Genomic DNA, 26,486 nt, shown 5'->3' with positions numbered 1-26,486 from the left:
TGGCAATAACATATTATAATTTTTTCCTTAGTATATAGCAGCAGTAGCCAAAAAACAAAAATGAAAACAAAAACAAAAACCTCTCCTAGCCATCTGATACTTCCTTCTATCAGAGAATGAAACATATAATATTTTTTTTCTCTTTAACCATTTTGGGCTTGGCTTCTAAAAACTCAGGACACAATTTCCATATTCCACTGTAGTAAACTACCCATAGACAGCCTAAGCATTTAACAAATCTATTTCCTCTGCTCTGCGAACATTTGTTCCTTCTTTAATTGAACTGTGTTTTTTAGTTGTCTTTAAATCGTAAGAAACCTCAGCTGTTTTCAAACAGTGGGCAAGGTACAAATCCTTATTTCTCATTCTCCTAGGGCCTGAAGAGGTGTATATCTCTTTTTTATTCCAATGAATATCAATATTTAAAAACAAAAAAAAAAGAACTGCTGGGAGAAAATTAGGTCACAGAGGAAGGTAGAAGAATTGAACGTGTTCAGATCTCAAACTGTACAAGTTTCTAAATTTCTTCTTTTATTCTCTCCATGAAGAGTGTTTTCCTACGTCATGGTAAAACAAGGGTTCCTGCTTATCCTAACAAGTAGATCTGATTTTTCATCTTTTTAACAAGGAAAAGAGGATGGAGAAAAGACAGGCAGAATAACCTTCACTACCTTTGCCTATATTGATCAACCATGGCCGATAACAGCATTAACATATCACAAACACTGCATTCTGGAACTTCATTAGGGGCATTCAAGAACTCGCCAACCCTTTTCAGGCTTCCTCAAAAGTGGGTGAGAGCAGAGATGAGGAAACAAATATACCTGGTGAAAAACACAGTTGCGTAAGCTCATATTAGTAAATCTGCAACTAAAAAGCAAATCAGATTCTGCATTATGAATGCAAGAGAAATTTTCTTAAGTTGTTTTTAACAAACCTATTGATGGTCAATGCCAAGATTTAATGATCAAATATACAAAGACAAATTTGACATCAGCATCAGTTTCCCTTAAATGCTGGGATTGGGTTAAAAGAAAATGCACACTTTTGCTTTCTTTAGAAACCTTTGTCAGCGTCCTTGTCTAACAACCCATGCATGCTTGCAGTGTCTCAAGATGTGCCAATGCAATGAAATGTAGCCTATCAGCAAATATTTATAAAATTTTTAAGTTTATTTATGTTGAGAGAGAAAAAGAGAATCCCAAGCAGGTTCCAGAGCCCAATGTGGGGCTCGATCTCACAAATCATGAGATTATGACCTGGCCAAAATCAAGAGTCACATGCTTAACCGACTGAGCCACCCAGGTGCCCCAAGAAATATTTATTTAGTAGGCATTCTATGCAAGAAGTAAAAAGGGAGAGATATTATGAATTATACATGCTATGATCTCAAATAATAAAATTATACTCTAGTTGAGGAGAAATTAGTCATATGCCCCAGGATAAGATATCTATCTATCTATCTCTATCTATCTATCTATCTATCTATCATCTATCCATCCAGCCAGTCATCCAACCATCCATCCATCCATCCATCTATCCATCCATCTATCCACACATCTATCCATCTATCCATCCATCCATCATCGACCTACCCACATCCATCTATTTATCTGCTTATGATTTGAATATAACCAGATTAACTTGTTTGTCTTGTATTATTAATGAATTATCTCTTAAAATTATTCCCAAAGAAGAAATTTTTAAATGTCCTATTCTAAGATGATATCATTGGAAAATGCCTTCCACAGTGATTTCCATTGTAGTAAAAAAAAAAGAGGCATATAGACATATAAGAGAATTCTGGTATTTTTTCTTAGAGTGTCAGCCCTCTTTATTGTTTGAATGGACTAAAAATGAAGCATTTAATGAAGCATTTAAATGAAGTCAAGTGATAAGACAATAATCATTCTTGGGGCTCTTGGAAGATGGGGATTCCACTTCCAGTCAGGGTAGTCAGAGAAGTGGGCTTAAGTTAACCCAGTGCAGAGATTGTAATGATTATTTTATGACATGCAAGTGATATTAAAAACCCAGAAATGAACCCACAACTATACAGTCAATTAATCTCTGGCAAAGCAGGAAAGAACATTCAATGGAAAAAGACAGTCTCTTCAACAAATGGTATTGGACAGCAACATGCAAAAGAATGAAACTGGACCACTTTTTTTACACCAAACACAAAGATAAAATCAAAATGGATTAAAGACCTAAATGTGAGACCTGAAGCCATAAAACTCCTAGAAGAGAACACAGGCAGTAACCTCTTTGACATTGGACATAGCAAGTTCTTTCTAGATATGTCTCTTGAGGCAAGGGAAACAAAAGCAAAAATAAACTACTTGGACTTCAAAACAAAGAAAAAACTATTGGGACTTCATCAAAATGAAAACTTCTGCACAGCGAAGAAAACAATCAACAAAACTAAAAGGCAACCTTCAGAATGGGAGAAGATATTTGCAAAGATATATCTGATTAAGGATAAGGATCCAAAATATATAAAGAACTTAAAAAACTCAACATCCAAAAAAAATGAAAAATCCAGTTAAAAATGGGCAGAAGACACGAATAGACATTTTTCCAAAGAAGACATACAGATGGCCAGCAGACACAGGAAAAGATGCTCAACATCACTAACCGTCAGGGAAATCAAAACCACAATGAGATATCACCTCAAATCTTTCAGGATGGCTAAAATCAACAACATAAGCATCAAGAGGTGTTGGTAAGTATGTGGAGAAAGGAGAGTTCTCTTGCATTGTGGGTGGGGATATAAACTGGTGCAGCCACTCTGGAAAAAAATATGGAGTTTCCACAAAAAGTTAAAAATAGGACTACCCTATGATCCAGCAATTGCACTAGTAGGTATTTACCCAAACAATACAAAACTACTAATGCAAAGGGACAGATGTACCCTAATATTTATAGCAGCATTATCTACAATAGCCAAATTATGGGAATAGCCCAAGTGTACATCAACTGATGAATGGATTAGAAGATGTATGAATATGTGTGTGTGTGTGTGTGTATGTAGTTTATGTATATATGTGTGTGTATATACAATTAAATATTACTCAGTCATTAAAAAGAATGAAATCTTGTCATTTGCAACAACTGGATGGAGCTACAGAATATAATGCTAAGTGAAATAAGTCAATCAGAGAAAGACAGATACTATATGATTTCACTCATATGTGGAATTTAAGAAATAAAACCAAATTAAAAAGGGGAAAAGAGAGAGAGAGAGAGAGAGAGAGAGAGAGAGAGAGAGAGAAATCAAGAAACAGACCCTTAACTGTAGAGAACAAACTGATGGTTACCAGAGAGGAGGTGGGTGGGAGGATGGCTGAAATAGGTGATGGGGATTAAGGAGCACACTTACCATAATGAGCACTGGGTGACGTATGAAGAGTTGAATCACTATATTGTACACCTGAAGCCAATATTACAGTGTATATTAACTAACTAGAACTTTTGTAAAACCTTCAAAAAACATGCCCCGAATATTTCACTCAATTCTGAGTAGAGTTTGTGAAGGGATACATCGGGTGCTAGATGTTGGCAGTTCTCTAGAAGGCACCATGTTGAACAGCTCTAATTCATGATTAAGTGACACCTTCTGTGGCATACTATTGAAGGGCATATGGATGCCATGCTTAGGGCAGGTGCAGCATTACAGGCACTTGGTAACTTATGGAAATACCTTGCACTCTCAGATGCTCACCAGATGTAACACCTGGTGTACAGACCAAAGACCTGGCTGAAAGCTAATGTTTGCTTTGCTTAGAACACCCATCTTGCCTGACACCCAACACTTGTCTGACTGAAAAACTCCTTTATTCTTCAAAACCGAATTCAGGAGTTACCTCCTCTGAGAAGTCTGTCCCTATTCTCTACTGCCTGACACAATGAATAATTCCCTACTTTTTAAATATTTTTATAATTTACACATACATTCACTGCTACCTGTAGCTAAATACATTATAAATATATGTTTTCTAACAGGACTTTGATCAAGAGGGAAGCAAATTATATTAAAACAGGGATATAAAACATAAAATAAGTCCTAACTTTGGTAAATATTCCTCTTAAGCAGAAGAAAAAAACTCTGAAGGCCCTTTACTGGTATTTGTGTTAGTAGTTTGAAAAATATTACTCTAAATTGTATAATTTTAACATTTGTTACTAAAGTTAAAATAATGTTTTCCCTTTCCAAAGCACACCTGATTAAATTCTATGTGTGTGTGTGTGTGTGTGTGTGTGTGTGTGTGTATACACACACACACACACAAAATCCTCCCCCCCCCCCACCGCCCAACTCTGGTACACTCTAATTGGTTGCCTAACAAAATCTAAGCTCATCAACTGTGTTAACCATGACCCTGAATTATAACCATAGCACTGAGGTAGAAATAACTAGCTTCTTAGGTCATAGCTAAGGTTAACCTTTAAAGCAAAATAGTGTCCCAATAACATTCTGAGAGGCAAGAAACAGTGAATAATATCTTTTGCTATTTACAAATCTCTCAATATTTGAACCTATTCATGACCATTTACTTAACGAGTATCTACATATTTCAAATACTGTGAAGGTTTTAGGTATGAATGGGCATTATTCCAATGTGTTCTGAAAGAACAAATAGTTCCAGAGACTATCTGTGCCCTTATCCTCAATCCTTCAGTGATTTCATAAGTAGTTTCTGTTGCCCTGGCAACATTTATAAAATAAATGATTTACCCTATCTCTCTATGATTGTGTTGCCCTGGTAACTTGCTGTTATCTAGTCTGACATGGATTTTATTTTGGCTGTGTGCTTGCTTTCTCTAGAGATAATCCATAGAAAATAAGACTTCACTAGATTAGATATTTAACATTGTGTTTCTATTTAAGTATATTTAATACGCTAAATAGCTATTAAGAATGTCATGTTGTCAATAGTCTTACAAAGGGACTGGCAAGTTTTGATGTCCCGATGATGCAGTGATGGAGAAATTCTAAGTACTATCCAAGGACACATTGGGGGTCATGCACGATTGAAACTTTTTCTCTTAGCAGCTGTGTCAGTCTTATGTTCAGAATGCTGTGCCTGCAGTTCTAAAAAAGTAACACATTATTCCACAAACTATTCTCTCCTTTTAAAGGTCCACAGTAAAATAATATCAAACCACATGCCAAAAGACAGGTCACATGTACACATCTGGATTGTGAAAAACAATGCCGTGTTCATGGGTTATTCTAGCCACTCCTGTGCATAGGAGGCAGGGATATTGACCAGGCAATGTTTTCTCCAAGAAGCTTTCAGAACCTCTACTTGACAGATGACCATTACTTCCAAAATTATTTCTATGGATAGAAAATGACTTTATGCACAGCGACTGTGTATAATGACATCTTCATAATGCAAAAAAAAAAAAAACCAATTAAATATTTTCCCATTCATGACTGGTCCATCTATTCACTGGAAATTATGACTTTTTAACATACCTCAGTGACATAATTTAGCCTTTATCCAAAGTAAACCTAAATTCCAGACAATAGCATTAGGACCATCAAACTGATTTAAAAAAAAATGTGTAGTAAAATGTGCCAGACTGAATAATAAAAAGTTGGTCTTCAATAGATCACAATTTACCTTTCCAATAAAATCTTTCCCTTATTCCGTAACACAAACCCGTCACTTAATGCAGGCTATTTGCCCCTTGGCTCCTTGGAATAACTTGAAACACAATCCCCAATATTTTTGTGTGTTATTTTCACCTGAAATGTCATCTTTCTTTTCCTTTAACACCATAAACACCACCCATCCTTTAAACTCACGTTTATGTCTTTGTTCTTCCCTGTCCTTAACTGTCATGGTCAGTGTTATATAATTGGTAAACTTAATAACTTCTCTGCTACAGATTTTTATTATTTTTTTAAAATAATGTATTGTCAAATTAGCTAACATACAGTGCATACAGTGTATTCTTGGCTTCGGGAGTAGATTCCCATGATTCATTGCTTACATACAACACCCAGTGCTCATCCCAACAAGTGCCCTCCTGAATGCTCATTATCCATTTTCCCCTCTCCCCCACCCTAACATGAACCCTCAGTTTGTTCTCTGTATTAAAGAGTCTCTTATAGTTTGTCTCCCTCTATGTTTGAATATCCACAATTAGGTTGTATGTCTTAGGATGGATTATTTCTTTTCTTCCTCCCTCGTTTCCAAATATTCTTAAAAATTCCAAGTTACTGATCAGCAACATAATAAGCAAAAGTTGTTATTACACAGTTGATGATTGATTATTTTTAATTTGCATAATATTTAACATATGTCCTAAAAGATCAACAACTGGTCATGGAGTAACTAACAATGCCAATTGATTAAGATCATGCCATTGCAAAATATAATTGTTTTGATCACTTAGCAGCTATCAACTATGTAACAATCTGATACAGCACTTCATGATTATTCATGCTGTTCATAAGCCATAGTGCATTATAGTTTTAGTCTTCTGAGAACATATCTGATAGGATTAATACATTATTTTTAATTGGGTTGGTTGAATAAATGTTTCTCTTACCAAAACCCAAGATAGCTTCACATTTGTCTTTTTTTAAATCTTTAAAAATAGCTATGCATAATTATATTTAAAACTGTTCCAGAATTTAGAGAAATGGAATATTTCTAAATTATTTTTATAAATCCCTTATAATTGTGATATTCAAATCTGACAAAAATAGTACACCTAAAAGATAATAGCACTTAATAGTTTCTTTCATTAATAAAGACTGATGTCTAAATCATAAATAAAATGTTAATAAATATAATTGAGGTATATGGTTTTAAGAAGTCTTTATCATGACCAAAAGAAGTTTATTTGTAGAATGGTTCCACCTTATAAAACATTTACTGAAATCAGTTAAAATATAATTAATTATAAATTTATTTTATTAATATAAAATATAATAAATACAATTATTTATTTTTAATAATATAATTATATCTAATAAATAATGTATCTAATTATCTAATAAAATTATTTTTATATAATATATAAAATAAATAAATAAAATTGATAAAATAATTTTATAAACTCAATATTTTCTCAAAAGACCATTGATTCAATTGAAAAAGAATCACTCAAAGAATACACTGTAATACAATTGGGCAAAGAAAGGATTGTGAAACATAAATACTTGAAATGAGGTGGAAAGTAAAATTATTTTGATGGCCTGGGAAATCCAAGAATCAATGAAATTGTCTACTGGAAGTAATTGAAAACGTCAGAAAAATAGTTGGAAATAAAATCATTTCATATATGGGGCAGATTAAGGGGATAGATAACATCATGAAGATTCAAGTAGACATGTCTCAAAGGTGGGATAGTCTGTAAAATAGCTAAGCAGAAGCACAAGAGAAAAAAAACTGCTAGATTAAAATATACTAAAGGATACGATAACCAGATATTATATGCGGTAATTAATTATTTAGGTAATCTAGCTTTATAAATTTATTTTTTGGATTTTTGAGAAAATTTAATCAAAAAAGAGAAAAAAATTACTGACATAAGAAAGTGGAGATTCTTAGCTGAAAATTATAGTTTAAAAATAGCATGTATTGTGTGATCTTATTTTAGTGAAAGATAACACATACATATGTGTGTGTGTGTGTGTGTGTGTGTGTGCATGTGTAGATTAGATATATAAATAGATATAAATATAGATACAGCCAGAGGCCTGGAAAAATACACATTAAATATTAACTGGAATAATCTCTGGGTAAGAGAATATTGGTGTTTTTATATTCTAATTTTGACTCATGCATATGTTCTAAATTTCAACAATGCTTTTGAATAACTGAGATGTTTTTAATTTAAATTAACAATATTAGTATGCAAAAATATGTTATATTTCTATACACCAAAGTGAAAAATACGAAAATACAATTTAAAATTTTCATAACTATAGTAACAAAAGTATTAAAATGCCAAATAAAACATATGAGAAATGTAAACAGCATGTATGGAGGAAAATTTACTACTCTGTTAAGAGACTCAAAAGACATGAAATATTTCTTGATTAAACAACATGCTACTAAACAAAAATGAGTCAAAGAAGAAATCAACAGAGAAATAAAAATTATTTTGAGACAAATGAAAACGGAAATACAACAGGAGCAAAGCTTATGAGATGAAGTAAAAGTAGTTAGTTCTAAGGAGCAATTTCAAACAGGTAAATCGCTACACTAAGAAAAAAGAAAGAGCTAGAATAAACCTACCTTTGCACCTCAAGGAAGTAGAAAAAGCACAAAGCCTAAAGTTTGAAGAAGGAAGAAAATAACAAAAATCAGAGCAGAAATAAATGAAATATAGACTAAAAAGATAACAGAAAACATCAATGAAACAAAGAGCTGGATTTTTGAAAAGATAAACAAAGTAGACAAACCTTTCGCTAGATTTACCAAGAAAAAGAGAGGACTCAAACAAATAAAATCAGAAAGGAAACGGGAGACATTACAATGATACTCTACAAATACAAAGGATCATAAGAGACTGCTATGATCAATTACACACCAAAAAATAATTGGACAACCTAAAAGAAATGATAAGTTCCTAGAAACATTCATCCTATCAAGACTGAATCATGAAGAAATAGAAAATCTGAATAGACCAATTATCAGTGAGGATAATGAATCAGTAATCAAAAGCCTCCCAACACACAAAAGCCCAGGACCACATGGCTTCACTGGTGAATTCTACCACACATTTAAAAAAGAATTAATACCAATCTTTTCCAAACACTTCCAAAAGAGAGGAGAGGAAGGAACACTTCCAAACTCATGTTACAAAGCCAGCATTTCCCTGATACCATACCAGACAAGGACATTACAAGAAAAGAAAATACAGGCCGTATCCCCAACGAACAGAGATTCAAAGATTCCCAACAAGGTATTAGCCAAATCTAACAATACATTAAAACGATCATATACCATGATCAAGTGGGATTTATTTCAGGGAGGCAAACACAAGGATGGTTCAATATCTGCAAATCAATGAGATATATCATGTTAACAAAATAAGGATCAAAATCACATGATCATCTCAACAGACGCAGAAAAACTATTTGACAAAATTTCGCATCCATTCGTGATCAAACTTTCAACCAACAAAGTATAGAGGAAATATACCTCAACATAATAAAGGTCACATATAAGAAGCCCACAGCTAAAATGATATTTAACAGTGAAAAGCTGGAAGCTTTCCCTCTAAGATCAGGAGTAAGACAAGGATGCTCACTCTTGTCACTTTTATTCAACATAGTACTGAAAGTCCCAGCTACAGCAGTTAGGCAAGAAAAATAAAAGTCTTCTGAATTGGAAAGGAAGCTGTAAAACTCTTTATTTGATGATGGCATGATAGTATATACAGAAAACCCTAATAACTCTACCAAAAACTGTTAGGAATAATAAATAAATTCAGTAAAATGGCAGTATACAAAATCAACATACAAATATCACTTGCATTCCTATACACTAACAACAAACTATGAGAAATAGAAATTAAGAAAACAATTCCATTTACAACTTCATCAAAAATAATAATTTTACCTGTGAAAAATTTAACCAGGGATGAAATAAATTGAAGGAGACACAAATATATAGCATGATATTCCATGATCATGAACTGGAAGAATTAGTATTGTTAAAATGTCCATACTACCAAAAGCAATCTACTCATTCAATACAATCCCTATCAAAGTTCCATTTTTTAATAGAAATAGAGCAAATAATCCCCAAATTTGTATGGAACCACAAAGGACCCTGAATAGCCAAAGTAATCTTGAGAAAAGATTTACTTTCTGATTTCGCACTATATTACAAAGCTATAGTAATTAAAACAGTATTGAACTGGCATAAAAACAGACACAAAGATCAAGAGAACAGAATAGAGAACGTAGAAATAAACCTGTGAATATATAGTCAATCAATTCCAACAAAGTTGCCAAGAATATACAATGGGGAAAAGTCTTTAATAAATAGTGTTGTGAAAACTGGACAGCCACATTCAAAAAAATTAAACTGGATCGCTATCTTTCACCATACACAAACATCAACCAGAACTGGATTAAAGACTTGAAATAACCTGAAACTGTAAAACTCCTAGGTAAAAACATAAGAGGTAAGCTCTTTGACCTTGGCTTTAGAAATGACTTTCTGGATTTGACACCAAAATAGAGGCAAGAAAGCAAAAATAAACAAGTGGGACTCTATCTAACTAAAACCCTTCGCACAATAAAGGAAACTAACAACAAAATGAAAAGGCAACTTATATAATGGGGAAAAATATTTACAAATCCTATATCCAAACATGTAATATCCAAAACATAAAAACTCATACATCTCAATAGTGAAAAACCAAACAATTCGATTTTTAAAATGGGTAGAGGGACTGAATGGACATTTTTCCACAGAAGAATACAAATGCCCAACAGGCACATGAAAAGGTGCTCAACATCTTTAATCATCAGGGAAATGCAAATCAAAACCATAATGAGATATCACCTCATACCTGTCAAAATGACTATTATGAAAAAGACAAAAGATAACAAGCGTTGGTGAGGATGTAAAGAAAGGAAACCCTTGTCGCCTGCTGGTGGGAATATAAATTGATGTAGCCACCACTGAGAACAGTTTGAAGATTTCTCCAAAAAATAAAAAAAAAAAAACAGAATTAAATATGATCCAGATATCCCACTTCTGGGTATATATTCAAGAAAATGAAAACAGGATCCCCAAAAGATATATTCACGTCCATTTCCATTGCAGTATTATTCATAATAGCCAAGATCTGGAAGCAATCCGAGGGTCTGTCTGTGGATGAATGGATAAAGATGTTGTATACACATACAGTGGAATATTATTCATCCGTAAGAAAGAAGGAAATCCCGCTATTTGTGACAACATGGATGGAGCTCGAGGGCATTATACTAAGTGAAATAAGAGTGGCAGAGAAAGACAAATACACTGCACAGTATCACTTATATGTGAAATCTAAAATGAATAAATACATCAATCAATCAATCAATCAACCTAAACTCATAGAAACGTATGAGAAAAAAAATGTTTGCCAGAGATTGGGGGTTGGGGAAAACAGGAAGAGGCTGGTAAAAGGGTACAAACTTTTAGTTATAAGATGAATAAAGTCTGAGTATCTAAGTATATGATGACTTTTAGTTAATAACACTGTATTACATAATTGAATTTGCCAAGAGAATAGAACTAAAATGCTCTCTTTCTCTCATACATACACAAAAGATAAATATGTGAGATAATGGATATGCTAATTACCAAGATGGTGGGAGTCCTTCCACAATGTATATCAAATCACAACAACACATACTTTAAGTATTTCAATTTTATTAGTCAATTATACCTCAATAGCTGGGGGGGGGGGGAGAAAAATTTTGAATAAAAGGAAAGACATATTTTTTTCTTAGAAAAATTCAGTGTAAATATGTCATATTTTTAGATTTCCTATTATTTAATATATTAATTCAAAGTTATCTCAATCAAAATTTTAGTGGAATTCTTTAAGTTGACCGATTGCTAGTAAAGTTAATCTGAAAATGTAAAAAAATAGCAAGAGAAATTCTTGAGAAACAACAACAACAAAAATGTTGGGGATTAAGTCATGCCAGGTGTATATGGTGCTATAAAGTGATAATTCAAATACTAGAGTAATGGTCAGAAAATAAATCAACAGAATAGGACTGAGTCCAGAAATACACCAAAGACATAAAGAGATTTATCGTATGATAAAAATTGGAATAAAATCTTATATCAGTGGATAAAATACAGATGATTTATATGGCAGAAGTTGTTATGACAATTGGTTACCCATTTAGGGAAGAAAGCTGGACAATAATCTCATACCATATTACAAAATAAACTCCAAAAGTAATAAAACTTGAAAATAGAATTTACTGTACACACAATAATAAGACATATGGTGATACGATGTTATATGTTAATAATATCTCAATTTTTAAAAAGTTATTAAACTCAAAAAAACAAAAGCAACAACACAAAAACACTAAACAGGGTGCCTGGGTGGCTCAGTCGGTTGAGCATCTGACTTCAGCTCAGGTCATGATCTCACAGTTCCTGAGTTCTAGCCCCACGTCTGGCTCTGTGCTGACAGCTCAGAGCCTGGAGCCTGTTTCAGATTCTGTGTCTCCCTCTCTCTCTGCCCCTGCTCCACTCACTCTCTCTCAAAAATAAATCAAAATGTAAAAAAAAAAAAACATAAACAAAAACACATGGTGTTTTATTTATTTTTAACTTATGGTGTTTTAAATCTCATATTGAATAAGGTATTTCATGTGGGAGTCTAGATGCCATACGGTAGGGGCTGGAAAAACACAATCTATGAACCAAATGTTCATACAGAACCTGTTTCTGTAAATAAAGTTTCCTGAAACTCAGCCATGCCAATTCATTTATGTATCGTCTGTGGCTGCTTTCACTCTACAACCATAGAGAAAGAGAGCATACAGCTCACAAAACTGAAAATATTTGTTGTTTGGATCTTTACAGGAAAACTTTGGTGAGTATTGCTCCTAAAGGAAAAACTAATAAATTCTAGACACATAATACTAAAGTTCTGCATGATGACACCAAAAAAATTAACAGTAAACAGAAAATATCTAAATTATCTATCTATATATAGTTTTTTACATGTATTTATTTTTTGAGAGACAGAGAGAGACAGAGCACAAGTAGCGAAGGGTCAGAGAGAGAGGGAGACACAGAATCCAAAGCAGGCTCCAGGCTCCGAGCTGTCAGCACAGAGCCCGACGTGCGGCTTGAACTCATGACATGCGAGGTCATGACCTGAGCCGAAGTCGGATGTTTAACTGACTGAGCCACCCAGGTGCCCCTCTAAATTATCTATAACAACATTAACTGACTAATTGCAATAAGACCTTTTAAAAATAAAAAGAGGGGGAGCCTGGGTGGCTCAGTCAGTTGAGCATCCGACTTTGGCTCAGGTCATGATCTCGCAGTTCATGAGTTCAAGCCCCGCGTCGGGCTCTGTGCTGACAGCTCAGAGCCTGGAGCCTGCTTTGGATTCTGTGTGTCCCTCTCTCTCTGCCCCTCTCCTGCTCATGCTCTGTCTCTCTCCATCTCTCAAAAATCAATAAACGTTAAAAAAGAGAGAGATCAATACCCCAAAAGAGAAATAAGCAAAAGCAAATGAAGGACGTGGAGTTCAGAGAAGAAAGAAAAATTAGTCAATAAAGACATGAAAAGCAACTCCACTCCACTAGGACTCAGAGAAATAATAATAAAACATCAGAAAGATACTGTTCATTATTTATCACATCAACAAAGTATCTGAAATCCGAGAATGCCCAGTGTTAATTGGGGCCACGGAGAAATAAACACTCTCACTTGGCGTGCCAATCTGACAATAATGTATATCCAATCTTAACACACACATACTTTTTTTTTTTTAATTTTTTTCAACGTTTTTAATTTATTTTTGGGACAGAGAGAGACAGAGCATGAACGGGGGAGGGGCAGAGAGAGAGGGAGACACAGAATCGGAAACAGGCTCCAGGCTCCGAGCCATCAGCCCAGAGCCTGACGCGGGGCTCGAACTCACGGACCGCGAGATCGTGACCTGGCTGAAGTCGGACGCTTAACCGACTGCGCCACCCAGGCGCCCCAACACACACATACTTTTTGTACCAGCAATCTATCCTGCAGATATTTTCTCACAAGTGCTCAATATTACAGTCTTGAGCTTATGAGCTAGTATGAGAAGCAACTTAAAGAACAGTGAATGGGAAATTGGTTAAAAATGCCTTTTGGTGCATTTATATAATGGCATATTATGAAGTGTTTAAAAAACTGACATAGATTTATATGTGACTCATGCAATGACATCCAGGACATTCTGTTATTGGGGAAAAAGAATGCAAGTTGCAATAACATATTTGTAGAGTAATCTAGTATAGATGTTAACAATACATATACATTTATGCACAAGTACATATAGATTTTCGTATGCATAAAAATTGACTGGATGGTGACACGGAAGTTTATCCTAGGTTTCTTTCTGGAGAATAGAGCTGATGAGTGAAGGGGTCCTAAGTGGAACGTCTTTTATGCTCTATGCAGCTATAATTTATGAGCCCAGAATTTCATTGTTTAACGGATTTTTCTTTATTTTTGAAAACTTATTGTAGAATTTTGAAGTTAAATTTAACATTGCAAAGCCAGCACTGCTTTTTTTTTTTAACAGTAGTTACACTAAGAGACTTTCTGTGGAAATGGTTTTATTCATAGTCACTTTAGCCCAGCACTATATTTAAAAGGAGGTGACACTCAAAACAAGTTACCCCTCCTAAGCTTATTCTCATTCAGTTTGAATTCTCTTCCAGGAGAAATGGTATAGATGGGTTAGAGTCACTGTTGTTTCGATTTTGCTATGTAGTTAAAAAAAGATTTGGCCTGTATATATGCACTTACCAAGTTAATTCCTTTGACAGGAAAAACATTTTGACTTTTTACTTTACTAATGGAGCTATGAGATTTAGGGTTTTTGCTCAGCTCAGCTTTCTGAACAGAATTCAATGGATTTAGATATTCTTTCCACATTAGGTGATATGCTTTTATAGAAAACACAGCTACAGATTTATAGGATACAACCTCTAACATTAAGTCTTAGGCCTAGTCTGTTTGCTGGTAAGGGATGACCAAATCAAATGTTCTGGAGATTTCTTGAACAGCCTTGTTGCAGAGGGAAAGTTTATATTCCCTATTCAGCTATAAACTTTAGGTTTATTAATCATAAAAGTCATAATTTAGCCATGCATGGCCACAAATCATCCAATGATTCAATAGGGCATCTTGCATTTCTAAGAATGCTGTAATTAGATAACCAATTTGTAATTAAGTAAAAATGAAAGCTGACCTTTCTCCTTGAGAGAAAATAATGCTAACTATATGAAGAACAGAAGATTTATGATTCAAATGAGCCTAAATATAATTTAAGGGAACAGGACTATGCTTCTTCTTGGGAACTATCATCTTTTCTCCTTGTCAGCACAGATTTAACAAAATATCCAATGTGTTGCAACACAGGAATTTCAATTGTGCATTCATATAAGATTCCAATGTAACATGACGCTATGCAGAGTAGATATTTGGTGCAATCCATCATCTATTAAAATTCTGTCAGTGAGATGGGGAGTTTCAGAGTACAGTACAGAGCTCTGCACTGAGAAGCAGCAATGAATAAGTGATTGCACTGACAAAGTCAGCATTTTTACTTCTTTACAGCAAAAAGTGAATTCCTAATCTTGTCTAACAGTGCTTTCTCCCAAGTCTGTTCCGGGGAACAATGACAAAGTGCGAACAGAAATGCTCATGCTGTCCTAAGTGGGGTTTGACAACTTTCCAGGGGACCCGATAAGGTCCCAGCATCCACTGACAGAGAACTGTTTTCTTGCACAAACACCAGAAGGATGGTTATAACACAGTCAAGGAAACTTCTTTCCCCTTTTCCTTAAGAGGGAAAGTCCTCTCAGAATCTTTTTCCCAATCTACAAAGAAGTACAATACACACAACTTAGCAAATTAAATCTCTAAGGAAACAAACTAAAATGGCACACTTCAGTTTTATGCTTATGCTTTTTGTTCTTCTCTTGGCCCTTGCCTACTCCTTTTTCTCCTTTCCATCATTTTATTTCTCTCTTACTAACCATCACCTGTCTCCTCCCCCTTCTCCCATTTTAACCATTCATCCTGATAAAGACCAGAGGCACGGTGTTCTACTTTTAAGACTTTCCTGAAGTCTCTTTGGATACAAGCCTGGTTGAAATCTTTGGAGTCCTTTGAGTCAAGCCTGAAAGACAATTCAGGCTTTAGGCTCCATTTAGGAGTCCGTGTGCATTCACAGTGAGCAGGAGAAACATGCTTACGCTTTGAGCTTATACATGAGATTTTCTCAAAATGGCAGAAGAGAAAACATGAGCAAGGAGAAAAGTTGCAAGCAAATCATAATTATGGGCAACATATTTGCGACATGTAGATATTGATGCCTTGAATTTATTTGTAAAGTAGGTTCTAGTTACTGACATAAAGGGCGTACCTATCAGGCCTTTTTTCTTAGTATTAAGTATTAAATGGTTTAGTAAGTAAATGAAATAAGTACCAATCCAAGCAATTTATTTGTAGCCATAGAGGCTATCTTCAAAAACTCATTAGCAAAGTAAGTTAAATAAATAGTAAACATGTAGTAGAAACAGGTGATTATTGCTTATTCTCAACTTTCTTCCTCTACCTTTCTTCCTCCTATAACTAAATAATAATAATAATAATAATAATAATAATAACAATTTGCTGAGTGTTTGCTATTTGCTAGACACAATTTAGGAGCTTTAATTCATTATTTCCTTTAATGAACACAATACATAATTATTTAGGCATCAGCATGTCTATGTTACAGATGAGGCAACTATGGCTAAGAAAGTTTTATTGACCAGAGTTCCATAACAGAGAAAGGTTTCCTATCTCAAAGACCCTAACCAAGAACTCATGCTGTTAATCATCAAGTCATTCGTTCGTTCGTTCATTCATTCGTTCATACATTCATTCATTCAAGATCTAGGTATTTGGTTTATCTGCTTTAGATTGTTTCAGTATTTTTGTATTTCAGTATCATTCGGTGATTAATTTAACCCCCATTTTGATGATGAGACCAAGACTAGTTGGGTACGGTTATTTATGCAATATAGACAACTGGTAAGACTGCTACTGGGAAAAGAATGCTGGCACAAACTCTGTTTCCATGACACTGCTTAGCCAATTTTTCCATGTTAAAGGCAACAAAGTGGTGGGTGGCCCAGGCACTCCTTTTTCCAAGAATCTTCCCTGGTCACAAACACTGTATTTTAAACCAAGTGACCTAAACACAAACATGATGCACTGTCTAGTTATGGGAACTGATGAGACATCAGTGAGCAGTAGCCATAACGAGAAATATCTAAGGGGATAAATTCACACACACACACACACACACACACACACATACACACACACACACAGCTATTTCTGGAGGAAGATGTATGAGAAATAATACCTCCAAAAATGCGGCTGAAGCCATGTTGGGATGGAGGGCGAGGGGAAGAAAAATTTTGCTGAGGTCCATAGTGACAGACAGTGGAAATAAAGCCACATACAAACACCTTCCCTTCTACTTATAGTTCTAGAAGTTCTGGTAGAACCTTATATATTTTGACATCTGGAAAAATATTTAGATTTCTGCCAGATGTGCATTCCTTTTGGTCACGATGAGATGATCCTTCACCTCGGTGTGAGGACTAAGCTAGCATTAGCACCTTCTAGATGAACATATTACTTGTTAGAAGGTAGTTGTTTCCTTCTAGAAAGTCTCCACTTTAGAACTTGGCAGAACTTCTTCCCGTTTCCTGTATTGGCCCAATCTATGCTATAAATTGGTTTGGCAGCGTATACTGAATTTTATCGCATGAATTGGATATGAAAGTGCAGCCTGGATCCATTGTACGGTATGATTTATAGAACATAGACCAGATGAACTCAGGAAGCCCCCAAGGTGTGTAGATAAGAGTAAATAGAGGGATTTGCAAAATATGGTCTAAAGTTCTGCTGTATTAAGCTATATAGATTTTATTCTTTAAATAAAACACAAACTATCAAAACATTAGGAGCAACATGGAATGTTTTTTATTTTTAAAAAATGGGCAAAGCTCAGATATGAAAACCAGGTGCTATGATCCTTTCGGTCAAAGAAATGGATGCCTGCGGATTTAGTTCCCTGATCTTTAATGTGTGCTACTTTGTTTACAGTTACCTTTGAAATGGGTTAAAATGTAGCACTGCTTTGTCTCTGTACAATGAATACATTCTGTACTAGGAAGGATAACGGCAATAACAATACATAGCATATTGTATTTTAAAAGCTATTTTCACATATGCTCTCACTTGATCCTTCCAATAGCCCTGTTAATATAGTGACAGAAAAGGAAACAGAGGCACAGGTGTGAGCATGCCCCCAAAGGATATTCACCACAGACCTTGTCACACAACTTCCTGTCTCATGCTCTATCCATTCTCATGAATATATTGCTATTGAAATCGCTCTATTGTACTTTGACAGAGCTAGAAAACCTGGAAGACTGAGACAAAGATAAATGGAATCATTAGCCTTCACTCTAGATTTGAATGAAATATGTAATATTTTCCCATGGGACTGATGTAATATTGTGCCACAAAATGGGAAATATAGCAAGTAGAAAATAGAGTTTGAATATTTTTAGAAGAGATTTTTCCACTAAAGAAGAAGAGAATGGCTCTAGTTAGTTAATATTAAAAATATATATCTAGCAGCCTTGCTTTCTATCTCTATATCTCCATCTATTAGTAGACAGCTTTCTTCATATTTCAAATATATTGCTTTGAGTGAACCCTTGGCCATGATACCAAAAATTGCCCCCAAAGCATATCAAACAGCATCCAAAGAGAACAAAGCATACCAAGAGAAGGAAAACAGAAAGGCTTTCCCCCAGTAATGGATTTAATTGTCCAGAGTTCAGAATTCCTGTGTGAAGTAGAAATTCCCCATTCATGACAAATGGCAGACATCAGCTTAGGAGGTTGACTATTTCCTCTAATAAAGTTTGTTCTCTCTCTGTCTTTCTCTCTCTCTGTCTCTGTCATCTCTGTCTCTCTTTTTCTTTCTCTCATCTCTCTCTCTAACTCTACTATCTATCTATTGTACATGCTTTTGTAGAATTTCAGGAACAGCTTTCCATCTGGAAAATATGGCTGCCTGAAAGAGGTATGAAATCTAACAAAAGCTTTACCCCAAAGCTTGTACGCATTACAAAAGCTTGCACTCGGATAATAGAAATATTTAGCCTCAGGTGACTGAGAACACTTACTGTTGGTTGCATAACGTATGGCGGATGAGGCATCCATGAAGTACTCTGGACCTATGCATCAAACAGCATTTATTAGCACAAAGCAATCACAGAGAGAACTTGGTTCTTGTGTTCAGTGGAGTCACACTAGGTCATAAGAAAGTGGAGTCCATCTGATTTTACAGCTAATTAGTGCTCAGAACTGAGGAGAGAAAGGAAATTCTTGGACCTGATTACCAAAACATAGTAAAATAGAAAGCAAACTCCTACTTCATAGGAGCTGGCTGCGGTGCCCATGTGGACCAGGCTGGGCCTTGGAGCAGATTTTGAGGTTGGTGGTAGAGGCTAGAGTCTTAGGAAGCCTCAGAGACCTCCTACTCAGGGGTCAACTCCCAGGGCTATGGAGCCAGTAACAAAGAGTTGACAGCTAAACCTTCCTCTTTTTCTTTCATCCATTCTAATTTCAAATTCTCAAGTGATCCCATCTTGGAAATAAATCTACGTGGTAAAAGTTGGGGTAAGAATTAGAAGAGATCAGCCAGAAATTTGGGGGGAATGCTTTGGGTTAACCCCAAGTTAAGCAAGTTTGTGATCTTTTTTTTCTTTCACGGCAATTGGTATGGCAAATAAAAATGAGAATCTGAGCCAACCAACTGTTCTGAAATGTGCCTTGTCAGCCAAATGAGAAAGTCAGCTTACACGGGCCGATGGTCACATGGAGAACCCTGTAGGACTTTGTTTTCAATACACTCACACTAACAAAAGCGCCAATGCACTTCAGGTTTTAAAAAAAAAAAGTGGTGAAAGGCGAGAATCAACAACATAGGAAAGTGCTCTGATTCCTTTTTTCAGAAAAAAGGAGCTAGAGTTAAATTCCACTTATGAGCCCTCCCAAGTGAAATCACTTTTCTGTGGATATTTTATTCATGTCACCAAAGTGCTCTACACTGGGGCTCAGTGGGTGGTCTTGGCTGAAACATAGGCCAGGATTAGAAAAAATGGGTTAAAAAAAAAAGAAAAAAAAACACACAAAAACACACATTACAACCAGGCGGGCCCTGCAGGAAGAACAAAAACTGAACAGCACCTGCACGTAGCCTCACGGGTCCCGAGGAAAAGCAATTAAGAAATCATCCATTCTGAGACCCTCCAGTGCAATTCACATGCACGTCTATTCCATTCACCCAGCGACATGGATCAGGATTCTAAGCGCAGGAAAAGAATGAAAATCATCTGCTTCAGGGGGAATCAGTTAAGGAAAAATGTATATAGTCTCAAGTCTGATGCTCTGAGAGCTGGGACCCCCTGAAATGAAGTATGTAATGGTTGAATAAGGTGAAACTTCACTGAATTGGTAGCAGTCAGCAACATGACAGTTTTACCCTTTGTGAAACCTCCACCCCCGCCGTCTGCAAAATACAAACACACGCGTGCACACACGTATACTCTCTCGCACTCTTTCTCTCTCCAAAGTTTGAAAAGGTGACACTAGATACCCCCCACAGGTGGCATCTATAGGCACTGTCTAATTAGAATTAGAAGAATTGTCTGAAGAACCACGTGAGGCAAAGAGAAGCTGGGAGTAATAGCACATTCGTGACTTAAGGGAATAAGACAAGGAGTTATTTATGGAGGGAGAAGTTTGACTCTTTTGATCCACCTGTGTACTTAGAATTAACTCGCTGTAACATCTGCTTTAGGACACACACTGAATCTTGGATTTTTGTTTGTTTGTTTGTTCTTCAACCTGTGGAACCCGTGAGGTCTCTTTTGACCTGTTTGGGACTGAGGATGAAGTCAGAGCAGGAGGTAGGAATAACTTTTTACCACTTTGATGGTCCTCCCTCTTTCTCGGGGAAAACGATTTAACAGCTGTCCACGTGGCTTTGCATGGACGCACAGGACAACTGTGACAAAATGAGATGACAACGGTAAAATATCCTGGAGTGAGGGAGGGGAATGCCAGACGTGTGCTTGTAGAAAAGACACAACAGGGAACAGACAACCCAAATAGCAGACAACCAACAAAGTAAGTTCTCAGTGGCAAGAAGGCTGCACTCGTGTTGGCTGGAAAGGAGCCTAATCATAAAAACTCAGCAGGAAGAATGAAGAGCACAGTGGACCTTATTCTTCAGCGAAACAGATGCAAACAAGCCCTTCAAAGTGTAGGCGACACCTTGAGGATTATTACTTTAAGGTCGGACTGAAATGTCTGAAGGCTATTGGAAGAAAACTTGTGCTGTGCCCCTTTCGCCTTTATACCATCTACTGGCAAGAGAGACACTCCCTCAGGTGCAGGTAAATCGGACATACCTGGTATGTGGAGACAGGGGAAGCAGCAATGAATGGCGTGAGAGATGTCTGTGGAATCATGCGGTTGGTTGCAATACTGTACGGTGAAGAATAAAATCTGCAAACAGAAAACAACAAAAAGAAGATTCATAAAGCTGCTGCAATGCCTGGGTGCCGGTCAAATGCTACCCAGCGCCTCTGGGAAACACAGAGTTCCACCCTCGTGTTTTTCCACCAGCTGCGAACAGGAGCATCCGGGAGATTTACACTGTTTGATTCCACTAAGAGAAATAAATCATTCTGAACAAAATGACAGACCGGACTCATCTTCTAAAATGGGCTGCACAAGCCGCTCTGGAAAACAGTGTGGAGGTTCCTCAAAAAATTAAAAATAGATGTACCCTATGACCCAGCAATAGCACTGCTAAAAATTTACCCAAGGGATACAGGAGTGCTGATGCATAGGGGCACTTGTACCCCAATGTTTATAGCAGCACTTTCAACACTAGCCAAATGATGGGAAGAGCCTAAATGTCCACCAACTGATGAATGGATAAAGAAATTGTGGTTTATATACACAATGGAATACTACGTGGCAATGAGAAAGAATAAGTATGGCCTTTTGTAGCAACGTGGATGGAAATGGAGAGTGTGATGCTAAGTGAAACAAGTCATACAGAGAAAGACAGATACCATATGTTTTCACTCTTATGTGGATCTTGAGAAACTTGACGGAAGACCATGGGGGAGGGGAAGGAAAAAAAAAGTTAGGGAGGGAGGCAAACCACAAGAGACTCTTAAAGACAGAATAAACTGAGGGCTGATGGGGGCTGGGAGGGAGGGGAGGGTGGGTGACGGGCAATGAGGAGGGCACCTGTTGGGATGAGCACTGGGTGTTGTATGGAAACCAATTTGATAATAAATTTCATATTAAAAAATAATAAAATTAAAAAATAAAATACAATAAAATACAATAAAATAAAATAAGATGGGCTGCACAAAATCTCTTACGCCAGGTGAGGGTAATAGTATGTTTCACCAACAGGGGGAGAAAAGCCATGGGCCTCTTTTTAGTTTGTTTTTGTTTCCTTTTTTCTTTTTACTTTTTTTTTTTTTAATTTTTAAGGAAATGCCATTGTAAGGCTCTTTGAGAGAAAAGCAAAATGATAGCACCAAGCTTTATAAAGCTGGCCAATGTTATGTGTACACAAATTGCATCTATCTCTTCATTCAAGAAAGAGGGTCAGCTCCTAGAGAGTTCTACATAATTTGTGCTAGGCAGAAGTCCATGCACTCATGCAGAAACAGAGCTAAATATTTTCTCCCTGAAAAGAGAAGAAGGTAAACGATGTGTGGGTTGTGTCTAGCTGGGGACAGGAATATTTTCTGGATTCAATCAAGGCATTGGTGGAGATTCTAGACCTCTGGGATATAACCCAGTCCTACAGTCCTGTAGACTGTAAAAAAGCACTGAGTGTCGAGTCTTTCGGGGCCCTCTGTCAAACAATTATAAAATGGTGCTGAGCGAGATCAGGGCTTCACAAACCAGAGGAGGGATGATCCTTCTATAGATCTTTCAAAGAGAAGCTTCTAGGTACTTAAATCAGTGATACACCCATCTCTGCTCACTCTGTACCCTAGAGTTCACAAGTTACCTAATGCTTAAATTCGTCAGCAGATTTTTCAAATCATGTTCTTTCCTTCCTGTCTCACTGGTAAGTGAAAGGCCAGAGGGCCAGCCACAGAATGAAAAAGGCCAGGTTGCCTTTGATGGATTATTTCACTGATGTGAGGATAGATTGGGAAAATGGGTCTCAGGGGTAATAGAATCATTTTACTTTGCTGTACTCTTAGCAAAAATCAACTACTACTTTTGATTTTTTTTTTTAAATAGCATAACTGAGGTTGGAGTTTTGGAATCAAAAGCTTCATCATCCCTCAGAGGTCACTGATATTTTGAATAGAGACTGTTACGGGTTACCATTCTAAAGAAGCATTCTATAAGCCCCCTATTGAAGGGCGAGCTGGATTTCAAGGCTTCCAGGACTCAAGGAGTACATTCTTTAATCTTAGATTCTATAAAAGTCTTCAAGCAAGGATTGGGGGACTACAGTCTTAAATTTACTTTATCCAGCTCTCGACAGGGATTCTAAGGTCATGTTCTTTTGGTTAAAAAATTGCAGCCGAAAAAAATTACTGTGTTACATATTATATCCTTACTATCCATACCCACCAGACATCGAAGTTTAAGTTGTGCAATTAAAAAAAAAATTATATAGACTGCATATGTATTAGAATGGCAAAAAAAAAAAAGGCACAAAAAGAAAGAAAAAGAAAAGAATATCCTATGCTGACAAGGATTTAGAGAAAGTGGAATTTTCATTTGTTGCTGGTAGAAATGCAGAATGGTATAGTCATTTTGGAAACCAGGTTGTCAATTTCCTTATAAAGTTAAACATCCACATACCTTATAACAATAATCCCAGTGGTAGATATTAACTCAAGATAAATGAAAATTTACGTTTATACAAAAACCCTAACGCACATGTTTATAGCAGCTTTGCTGACACTTGCCAAAAATTGGAAACAAGCCAAATATCTTTCAACCGGATTGATAAACAAATTCTAGTACATCTGTCCAGTGGACACTATTAACCAATAAGGAAAGAACTACCAATACATTTAACATGATGAATCTTAAGCCAATTATGCTAAATGAAAGAAGATTCAAAAGACTCTATATTTCATAATTTCATTTATACTACAACATGAAAAATGCAAAACTATAAAAAAAGAAAATAGATCAATGGAGGCAGGTCAAAGGCTAAGCTTGGGGGATGGAACTAACTATAAAAATGCATGAGGGAATTTTGGGAAATGATGTGACTGCTCTGTCTTGATTGTCTGGCGGTTCTACAATTTTATGCTTGTCAGAACTCATAGAACTGGGGACGCTGTGTGGCTCAGTTGGTTAAGCATCTGACTCCTGATTTCAGCTCATGTCATAACTTTATAGTTGGTGGGTTCGAGCCCTGTGTCAGGCTCTGTGCTGACAGCATGCAGTCGGCTTGGGATTCTCTCTCCCTCTCCCTCTGCCTCTCCCCTGCTCTCCCCTTCTCAAAATAAATAAACAAATAAACATTTGAGAGAAAAGAACTCACCGAATTGTACACTATAGTAACTATATACTCTATGTAGATTATACTAATAAACCTGACTTCTAAACAAAGTCAATGAATGTGTACGTAAACAACCATCCTTTCACTTCAAAAAAAAAATTAGTGAGCATTTACAATGTGTACCAAAGATCGGTAAGATTCTAAAACATTCCTTAGAGTTTCTCCATTTAGCCACTTAAATTGTATCTTATCTGTACATTAATCAGCCTAAAATCTTCCAATGGCTTTTCATTGCAATGAAGACAAAATCTGAATTCCTAGTATGGGCTAGTACAAACAGGCAAACACCTATCTTTCTAGTACTTTTCTCCTACCCTCTAAACCAGCCAGCTAGGTTCCAGCCACACTGACCTTCTGTCACATGATTCTGTTATTCTCACCTCCATCTTGGGCCATTAAACTTATAATTCCCTCTACCTGCAATGTTCATTTCCAGAAGTTTCCCTAAGGCTACCTCTTTCTCAGTATCGGTCTCACTCAACTTTCCCATCTTCAGAGAGGCCTGTAGTAGCTAAAGTAGCAACCACCATCTCCAACCCAATTACTCTCTATTCTTGTCCTGTAATTTACTTTTTTTCTCCATCACGCTTATCACCATCCAAAGTAGTGATTTCTAAAAATTTATTTAGGTATGTTAGAGACCGAATGCCTGTGTCCCTCCAAAATGCATATGTTGAAGTTCTAAATTTCAGTGTGTCTATATTTGGAGATGGAACCACTTTGGAAGAAAGTAAGTTAAATGGGGTCAACAGCGTGGGGCCTGATCCAATAGGATTAGTGTCCTTATATGAAGAGACACCAAAGAACTTGCTCTCTCTCTCTCTCCACAAGCGTGCATGGAGGAAAGGCCAGGTGAGGACACAGTGAGAAGGCAGCCATCTACAAGCCAGGAAGAAAGTCTTCACCAGAAATCTAATCAGCCAGAACTTGATCTTAGACTTCTAGCCTCCAGAACAGTAAGAAACTTATTTTTTGTGGTTTAATGCCACCTAAGTGATGGTATTTTGTGATGGTAGTTGAGCTAACACAAGGTACTTATTGACTATTTGTCCCTCTAGGATGTCAGCTTCGACAAAGTTGAGGACATACTGGCTTTGTTGCCTAGAAGAGAGCCTGGGGCTTAAGAGATACTTAAGAACCATAGGTTAGGGTGCCTGGGTGGCTCAGGTGGTTAAACCTCCGACTTCAGCTCAGGTCATGATCTCATGGTTTGTGAGTTCGAGCCCTGTGTCAGGCTCTGTGCTGACAGCTTCGAATTCTGTGTCTCCCTCTCTCTCTGCCCCTCCCCTGCTCGGGTGCTGTTTGTCTCTCAAAAAAATAAATAAATAAACATTGAAAAAAAGTTAAAAAAAAGAACCATAGCTGGAATGAATGAATGAATGAATGAATGAATACAGAGAAGCTTAGGGAAGTAAGTAGTGATTACAGTACCGGCCAATACCAATACTTGGCCAATACCAAGATGGCAGGAGCATAGAAGATAGGTCCCTGAAACCATAGGAAGCTGAGGGGTGAGAGCCCAAAGAGCAGCCAACATCACATATTAGTAAATGCTCAGTGGAGGCTTAATCAATACTTGCTTTCTAAGCATGGATAGTGTTAGTATCTAGGGAAAACAAGTCCTTTTTTACAAAAATCATGAATTGCATTTAAAAATCCCCTTTAGGTCTTATCCTTGACAGATCTGATTTATGAGGAAGTGAACCAAAGGACCTATTCTTTATTCGGAGCCCATGATGACCTCACTCCACCCATAACTACTCCATGATCGCTCTACAAACATTTGTTTCTCATTCACCATGCAGTGGTTTAATTTCTGTCCGAAACCCAGTGTCAGCCTCTTCCACCAATGGAGTGAATCGTGCATCGCATTTGAGCGTGGCTGGCTTATTTTATAAAATGTACCAATTGAAGTATTAAATATGACGGCAACGAGAAGTGGATTGGCAGGTAGAGTTTACAGGGGATTTTATGGGGAGAACAGAGAGCAAAAACCTAAAGAAAACAGCCAAGTAAACTGATACTTACAAAGGGAACCCTTGGGGGGAAATTTAATG

General features: G+C 36.5%; 1 protein-coding gene across 9 annotated transcripts in view; it reads right to left on the bottom strand.

The window, feature by feature from the left end:
• Positions 1–26,486, bottom strand: part of RBMS3 (RNA binding motif single stranded interacting protein 3) — a 708,926-nt gene that overhangs the window by 97,900 nt on the left and 584,540 nt on the right. For 7 of the 9 annotated variants that reach the window (XM_049629878.1, XM_049629869.1, XM_049629873.1 and 4 more), the window contains 2 exons: positions 21,272–21,368; positions 18,980–19,030 (listed from right to left, as the gene is read on the bottom strand). In XM_049629878.1, the coding sequence (XP_049485835.1) occupies positions 18,980–19,030; positions 21,272–21,368 (148 nt within the window). The remainder of the gene's footprint in view (positions 1–18,979; positions 19,031–21,271; positions 21,369–26,486) is intronic. The other 2 variants (XM_049629874.1, XM_049629877.1) reach the window with 1 other exon arrangement.

The sequence above is a fragment of the Panthera uncia genome, chromosome C2 (genome assembly GCF_023721935.1).
Source record: "Panthera uncia isolate 11264 chromosome C2, Puncia_PCG_1.0, whole genome shotgun sequence".
Classification (NCBI taxonomy): Eukaryota; Metazoa; Chordata; class Mammalia; order Carnivora; family Felidae; genus Panthera; species Panthera uncia.
This window is presented reverse-complemented; position numbering and strand designations above follow the sequence as displayed.